At 51.6% G+C, this 8,315-nt stretch overlaps 1 protein-coding gene and 1 long non-coding RNA gene across 2 annotated transcripts; both read left to right on the top strand.

The window, feature by feature from the left end:
- The first annotated feature begins 1,074 nt into the window (after window positions 1-1,074).
- Window positions 1,075-3,675, top strand: LOC130266070 (uncharacterized). The gene is made up of 3 exons (XR_008842734.1): window positions 1,075-1,143; window positions 1,533-1,737; window positions 3,412-3,675. It is a non-coding gene; the product is annotated as an uncharacterized LOC130266070 (long non-coding RNA).
- Window positions 3,676-3,815: 140 nt separating this feature from the next.
- On the top strand, window positions 3,816-4,583 carry LOC130266069 (olfactory receptor 14J1-like; the record flags this gene model as incomplete). The annotated part of the gene is made up of 1 exon (XM_056515386.1): window positions 3,816-4,583. A coding segment is annotated over one exon (552 nt), but the record flags the coding sequence as incomplete, so codon positions are not given.
- Between the last annotated feature and the right edge of the window lie 3,732 nt (window positions 4,584-8,315).

Below are 8,315 nucleotides of genomic sequence, written 5' to 3'. Positions count from 1 at the left end.
ACAGGTCCTAGCAGATCCTTGATGCCACTGGGATGTGGGGGGATGCTGAGGGCAGCACAAGGGGTGACAGTGCCCAGCCTTGCTGGGGCTGTGCCAGGAGGCCCCAGTGCCTCAGGACAAGGTGTCTTCTCCCAGCCCTTGGTGGCACAGACCCTGCTGTGCCCCAGGGCACCAAGACTTGGCTTCTGCTTTTCCCCTCCTGTTACCACTCTCTCCAGTTCCCTGGAGGAACTGGGGACACTTTCTCAGTTATTTCCCCCGAGTGGCACCCATTAAAACTTCAAGAATCTTTAGAGTTTGATTCTGACTTGGAGTTCTTGAGAGGTTTCTTCAGCTCCCTCTTGATGACTGATGTTCAGGGCCTCAGCACCAAGCCCCTCAGAGGGTCATTAAAGTCCTTGTGCTGTGTCTGTGCTGCTGAGCTGGGCTGGGCTCCTGGCACAGAGGCAGCTCCTGGCAAGGGCAGCACTGCAGAGAGACAGCTCTGCCCAGGAGCAGCTCCTGTGCACAGCCCAGCAGGGCTGGGGCACTGCCTGCAGCCACCCTGGGCACAGCACAGAGCTACAGAGGGGTTAAACTCAGCCTGGGCTGGGAGCATAGAGCAGAGCTCACTGAGGGCTCACTAGAGCAGAAATCCTCACAGTGTTTCAAACAGCCACTCTCTGCCTGTGGGAAGATAAGCTGCAGTTGCTGCAGGGATCTCCTGAAGCTGGCACATCCCACAGCTTTCAGGACCTTCCAGGAGGAATCTCAGAGCTTCTGCAGTGCAGGGGATGTGGCTCTAGGGCAGGGCTGGGTTTCCCTGCTGCAGCACCCGAGGCACAGCCCCAGACAGCTCCCTGTGTCCAGGCTCTGCTGCAGGGCTGAGCAGCCAGGGCTGCAGCCAGGGGTGCCCGAGGCTGTCCTGCAGAGCAGGGTCCTGCAGCCCAGGGCGCTGTGCTGGGGCAGGGACTCTGCTCCCTGCCAGGGACAGCTCTCAGCCAGCCTGGGGAGCTGCTCCCAGCGCTGGGGGAGAAGCCGTGGGGGCAAGGAGCAACCCTGAGCAGGGCAGGTGCTGCTGCTGAGAGGTGCTGTGTGGGGCAGGGCTGCTCCCAGCTCCAGACCAGCCTGGGCACAGCTCCGGATGACAGTTCCCAAAAGAAGGTAAACCTGGGATTGCTGTAAAGATCAGGAGCTTTCCTGACAGTGTTTTAAATTTCCTCCTTGGAGCAGGGTGAGAAATTTGGGGTGATGGCAAAAAGTTTTTTGCTTTTTATACATTTTTCCTATATTCATAGCTCTGTAAACTATTATTATTATATAGTTATAAGACTATAATTCTTAATTGACTCTATTAAACCCTTAAGTAACTCTATTAAACTACTATTATATACTTATATAACTGTAATCCTTAATTAACTCTAGTACATTTCCTAACCTTTCTCTTAGATTTTTGAACAATAAGCTGACCTTCTAAATACATTCCTGAAATACTGTATAGTCTTATTATCAGGAAGATGTCCTACAAGAAGAACTTTTTTTTTTTTACCCAGAATGTGAGCATTCATAACAAAACTGGAGCAAAGAAGCCCTTAGACCTTCTCCAAGGGTTGACTCAAGGGTATCTAACAGGCACAACTGACTCTCCTAATGGATGTTCCTGTTAAATATCCTAGTTAATCAACCCTAATAGATGGTTGGAATTGGGGGCTGGATGTGCCCCATCCCCACTGGGACACCTGGAAGCTTCCAATAAAGGTTTGGTTTTTACTTTACTGTTCTAACGGTGTTGCAAGGGTTTTTTTCTCTTTTGATTATAGACAACAGGGGGATGAGAGAAGCAGAACAGGAATTGTAATCAGAGAATGACGGAACATTCTGAGTTGAAAGGGACACACAGGATCTGCAAAGTAATGTTTGAATATTTACAGAGAGTCCAGATCTGTAACTTTGGGTGGTCAGTCTCTCTGCTGGAGCCTCCCAAGGAGCTTTCAGCCACTCCCCAGCCCTGGGCAGCACCAGCATCCCCTTTGCAGGGCCCAGCAGGGCTCTCCTGAGCTGCCCTTGCCCACCTGCAGACAGACCCTGCCCCAGCCAGGGCCCTGCAGACAAGCAGGTTTCTGTAGGGCAGGTGAGGGCACAGAGGGTGAGATGGGCTCTGTGAGACTGGCAGGGACAGGGCAGCTCTCAGGAGGGAAATGTCCAGGTCCAGGGAGATGCTCAGGGAAGGAGAGGGGGCTGAACAGAGCAATGCTGGGGGCAGGAGGGCACTGTTGGTGTGTGGGAGGTGCTGTGCACAGCTGGGTTGGGAGCACTGCCCTGAGTGCCCAGCTGTCTCTGCCCTGCCCTCCCAGGCACAGCACCACAACATCTTCTCTAGTTTCTGCACTCCTCTGATACTGTCATTGTAATCTGCTGCTCTCAGGGAGGCTCTGGGATTGCAGCAGCTGAGTCAGGCACTGCTCTTGGGATTCCTGCCAGGCTGGGGTGTCCATGGGAATGGGGTGTCCAAGCTTCCCTGTGACCTGTGGGGCTGTGGGCAAAGCAGTCCATGGGAAAGGGGAATGAGCTGAGCCCCCTTCCTGAGATCCCATCATGGGCATATCTGGGGGTCTCCTTGCTGTGTCCTTCCAAGCACTGAGCTGCCCTCCTGGGTGCAAATCTGTGCCAGAGCCTCTCGGAGCTCCCTGAGTGTCACACAGGGAAGTGCAAAGATGCCACAGCTGAGGAAATGCTGTTGGGTTTACCAAGGGAACCGCGAGTGTCCTTGGCAGAAGGGGGTGCTGAGATCTTGCTCAGAGACCTTTAGAGAGGGTGAGACATTCATGGGTCCCTCTGCTCTGGGCAGGGTCTGGCCTATCCCAGGGTGACACAAGAGTGTGACTGTACTCTGATTGCAGCCAAAGGTGCAAACCCAGGGCAGTTGGGAACAAGCCCATCCAGGCCCTCACCTTGCCCTGAGCCACAGGGAATCCTTTGCCTCTCACATCTCTCAGTGGAAAACTGTGAGTACAGCAGAAATGCTGTGGATTTGTGTGCTCATAGAATCAGGAATGATGTGTGGGCAGGAAAATAATAGCTAAAATTCCTTTCTGGTCTCCATGCCCTTTAGAAGTGGGAATGCAGAAGCAGCAGCCTTTTAGAAGGGATTCCATTGAGGAATCCTGAATATCCAGTCTTGTCCCTCTGCCACACAGCCACAAACCCACGGCGACAGGGCAGGAATGGCTCTTCCAGAGCCCCCTGCACAGGCCTGGCTTGTCCTGCAGCTCTCAGAAAGCACAACTGGAGCTCAGTCAGGCACCTGAGAGAAAGTTTCCCAGAGCAGAAACAAGGGAGGCCGAGTCACAGCAGGACAGCATACAGAGAATTGACCAGGTCTGGCTCAAAGCAGCCTCTGCTGACTTGTCACTGTCCTTTATCCATGAACAGGTCCCCATGTTTGGCCAGAGCAAATGTCCAACAGCAGCTCCATCAGCCACTTCCTCCTGCTGCCATTGGCAGACACGCGGCAGCTGCAGCTCCTGCACTTCTGCCTCTTCCTGGGCATCTCCCTGGCTGCCCTCCTGGGCAATGGCCTCATCATCAGCGCCGTAGCCTGCGGCCACCACCTGCACACCCCCATGTTCTTCTTCCTGCTCAACCTGGCCCTCACTGACCTGGGCTGCATCTGCACCACTGTCCCCAAAGCCATGCACAATTCCCTCTAGGACACCAGGAACATCTCCTACTCAGGATGTGGTGCACAACTATTGACTTTTGCTTTTTTCATTTCAGCAGAGTATTTCCTCCTGACCGTCATGAGCTACGACCGCTACGTGTCCATTTGCAAACCCCTGCACTACGGGACCCTCCTGGGCAGCAGAGCTTGTGCCCACATGGCAGCAGCTACCTGGGCCAGTGGCTTTCTCAATGCTCTGCTGCACACAGCCAACACATTTTCCCTGCCCCTGTGCCATGGCAATGCCCTGGGCCAGTTCTTCTGTGAAATTCCCCAGATCATCAAGCTTTCCTGCTCACACTCCTACCTCAGGAAATTTGGGGCTTCTGCTTTTACTACCTCCTTAGTACTTGGCTGTTTTGTATTCATTATTTTCTCCTATGTGCAGATCTTCAGGGACGTGCTGAGGATCCCCTCTCAGGAGGGACGGCACAAAGCCTTTTCCACCTGCCTCCCTCACCTGGCCGTGCTCTCCCTGTTTATCAGCAGTGCAGTATTTTCCTACCTGAAGCCCTCCTCCATGTCCTCCCCATCTCTGGATCTGTCCTTGTCAGTTCTGTACTCAGTGGTGCCTCCAGCCCTGAACCCCCTCATCTACAGCCTGAGGAACCAGGAGCTCAAAGGAGCCTCGAGAAAACTGATGACTCACTATTTTCAGAAGCATTAAATGCTCTCTTTTCTTCTGCAGAGCCTCTAGAATGTAACTCTTTACAATCTCACTTTTTTTTCTTATCTGTCCATTTATTTTGGTAACTTTTTCTACTGTTGTGTTGTGTACAAAATACTCTAAATTACTCCTTGCATTTCTACATTTATATCTACTTTTCTTTTGGAAGACAAAGACATGCAAGGTGTCTTTCACATGCATTTAAATAAAAGAAAGTGCATGCCCTCTCCTGTGTGTCCCAGATTATTCCTCAGCCCTTCTCTGTCTCTGCAGGGCAGTGCCTGTTGCCAGAGGCAGAGGTGAAGAGACTCCCAGCACAGCAGCACAGCCAATGACAATGGCCCTGGCTCTTCCCACATCTGCTCTTCCCAACTCCACCCTCTCCTTGCCAGCCCTTCTGTGGCTGTAAGGCCGCAGTGCTCTGGCAGCTTGGTCACTGTCCTGCTGCGTGTCCGTGCTGTGAGCACAGGCAGGGACAGGCCATGGGCACTACTGGGACACAGCTGGGCTCCAGCACAGCAGCTCCATCAGCAAAGGGCATCTCCTGAGGGCAGGGCAGGAAGACTTTGCTCTCCTGCAGAGCTGCTGTCAGCAATGTGCTCCAGGAATGCAAAGCAAAGCCCAGTGCCTGGGGCAGAGGGGCAGTGTGCAGGGGGCACACAGCAGTGTCCTGGCACAGCCAGAGCTCCTGGCATGGACCTGAGGGAGCAGCAGAGCAGGGCCTGGGCTGTGTCTTTGTTCTGGCCACAGCCTGGGAAGGTGCCCCAGGGCAATTGTCCCACACTAGCCCCTGCAACCACCATACCCAGCACTGGCCTCTCCCCCACCTGCAGGAGGTTGTTTGCCACTGGATGGAGGGACACCAAGTGACCAGTGAGCAGTCTGAGTTTGCTCTGTACTGAGGAGATTTCAGCAGTGCATTGTGTGTGTGGGGAGATGAACCCGAGTGAGCACAAACACCATCATCAGCACTCGGGGCTGGCACAGTTCTGGTGGCACAAACGGTGCCTTGAGGCCACTAAACTCTGGGAAACCACCTGAATTTGTTCCTGGGCTGTAGTTAGGATTCCACAGAGAGAAACAGCCTGGGCAAGGAGACTCCAGGAAAAAATGCTCAGGACAGCCATGGACTGGACAGAGAGACAATTGGGGTGGGGGTTTGTGGGTAGAATTTAGATCTGCCTCCCTTCTGAAACACCCTGAGTGCCTGGACAGGGCTGTGCCCTATTCTGGGCACTGACCTGGAACTCAGGGATGTGGAAAAAGCCTTTGGTGTCAGGGATGTTGAGAAGGCTGGGTAGTGTCACTCTGAGACCTCTCTCAAAGCCCTTGGAAAGGCCAGAGCCATCCCAGAGGGTCCTGGGCACTTGGGAAAGGCAGACATGGAACCAGTGTGCAAACAGGGCAGGGAGGGGCACTGGGAGAGCCATAGACAGGTCAGGCTCAGCAGGGAAGAGCATGTGGCAAATCCTCCTGCAGCCATTCCAGGCACTGGTGGCACAAGGCAGGGATGGCAGAACCCCCATGGGAGGGAAAAGAAGGGGATGTTGTGTGCCCAGACTTTAGCCAGGCCTGGGACATGGTCTGCTGTGCTCTTCTCAGAGACAGACTGGACAGAACTGGGCTGCAGGAGTGGAACATGGGGTGGGTGGGAATTTGGCTGATCAATGATGGTTAAATGTCATCCAGGGGGCAAAGTCCCCTTGGCAGCCACTCCCTGGTGACATCCCACAGTGACCAACCCTTGACCACCACTGGGGAACATTACTATTATCTCTATAATGGCATGAAATGCACTTTCAATTCCTTTGTGGATGCTCCCAAGTTGCAGGCAGTCTGTGACCAAACTCATCCACTTAATGATGACTGCAAAACATAATTGGGCAAGATGGCTGAGTTGGGTAAATTTGCCTTGCCATCAGGAGCAAACCAAGCAACATGAAAAGGGAGAAAAAACTTATGCATCAGAAGAAAATCAATAGGGGAAAAAACCAAACCTGAGCAAAAATACAAAACAAAGCAAAACCTACCCACACTATATAACCCCTACAAACAACCAAACTACAATAAGCTAATACCACAAACAGAAGCAAACAAATCCACAGGAAATCTCTTATCAGTGGAATATGTTTAACTACCCATGGGCAGAAGCATAGGTGGTGTTCTGAAAGAAAAATGTCATAAAAAATAAATAAATCCCCTATTCCCTTTGCTCCCCCTATGTCTCTCAGTTTATTGCTGATTATGATGTGACACAAAACTGAACATCATTCAGGTCAGTCCAGCCCAGCTGTCCCATCCCTGTTCCCTCAGGAACACTTGCCCACCCCAAGCCCATGGGTTGGAGGGGGTTGCTGGCATGTCTCATGTGGAGTGAGCACTGGAACAAGGACAGGAAAAGAGAACATTTACTCTTATCAAGGACAGTAAAACAGAAGAGCACAGCCTTGGAGAAACAGATCAAAGATGTCACTTAGGCAAGCAGAAGTCATTCAAAATGCATGCAGGATGCCAGTTCAGCTCTGAAAGACTGCTGATAATGCAGAAATTGTGGAAAACAAGGAAATTGCCACCATTCAAAAGCAGGGATCGAGGAACAGCCACCTTTACCAGATGTTGGAGACAGACCCCAATGAACCACATAAGGATTTGTGATAATGGGTACCACTATGTCAAATGAAGTCAAAGGAAGTGGGGATAGCTAATGAGGACATAATCAGCCTATGTGATAAATCACTGTTTACCTGATGCCCAGTACACACAAATGGATGAGGGATTACCAGAGTGACCACCATGCTGTATTAAAGAATACTCAAAACTGTGTTCAAAAGTTTCTATCCAGCACATTTCAGTATCAGTGCTTTCCTTGACTCCATTATGTGCCTTGTACAGTTCCACAATAGCCCCTTGGTTCTATTGGGGTCCATATTGTCAAAATGGTTTCTTGGTTCTGCACTGCCACAATGTTCTCCTTGGTTCCATGAAGCCTTGGTTTGTCACAACTTCCCCTTGGTTGATGAACTGCCATAGTGTCTCTTGGATCTGCAGCATTGCAGTGGACAATTGGTTACAAGCAGTCTCGCTGGGTCACAATGAATATTTGGTTCCATGGGGCCCCAGTGTCCCAATGGCCCCTTGGTTCCATGAGGCCTCGCTGTGTCACAATTAACCCTTAGTGCCATGAGGTTCTGGAGTGTCACAATGGTCTCCCTGGTTCAATGAGGCTTTGGAGTGTCACAATGGCTGCTTGGTTCCATGAGCTTCCATACTGTCACAATGGTGTCCTTGTTTCTGTAGTGCCATAATGGACCCTCAGTTCCATAGGGTTCCTAAATGTCACAGGTCTCCTTGGTTCCATGTGGCCCTGCTGTTTCCCCATGGTCCCTGGATTCCATGAGTTTCTGTGCTGTCAGCAATGGTTCTCTGGTTCCAACGGTGCCACTATGTCACACTGGACCCTGGGTTCCATGAAGTTCTTGAGTGTCACAATGGCCCCTTGGATCCATGGGGTCCCATAGTGTTACCATGGTCTCCTTGGATCTGCATTGTCACAATGGAACATTGGTTCCATGTGGCCTGGCTGTGTCACAATGGTCTCCTTGATTCCATAATTCCCCTGAGTGTCACAATGGAGCCTTGTTTCTGTGAGGCTCTGAACTGTCACAATTGTCTCCTTGGTTCTATGAGACCCTGCTGTGTCACAAGGGTGTCCTTGGCTCCATGAGGATACAAAAGCTTTGCATGAACATGGAGCAGCAACTGCTTAACAGACCTGGGAACATCTGTCTGCATTCAAAAGAGGGGTTAAAAGTGAGAATGGCACCAGCAACTTCCATCTGCAACAGAGACCAATGGAAAGGACAGGGACAGAGAATTCAGCTGGAAGACACAAAGAATTCTGCTTACAGAGATCAGTTCTGGTCACACTGTCCCTTGTAGAAAGGTGAC

This window comes from Oenanthe melanoleuca, unplaced genomic scaffold (genome assembly GCF_029582105.1).
Source record: "Oenanthe melanoleuca isolate GR-GAL-2019-014 unplaced genomic scaffold, OMel1.0 S001, whole genome shotgun sequence".
Lineage (NCBI taxonomy): Eukaryota > Metazoa > Chordata > Aves > Passeriformes > Muscicapidae > Oenanthe > Oenanthe melanoleuca.
Note: the sequence above shows the minus strand (reverse complement) of the source record. Positions and strands in the feature narration are given on the sequence as shown.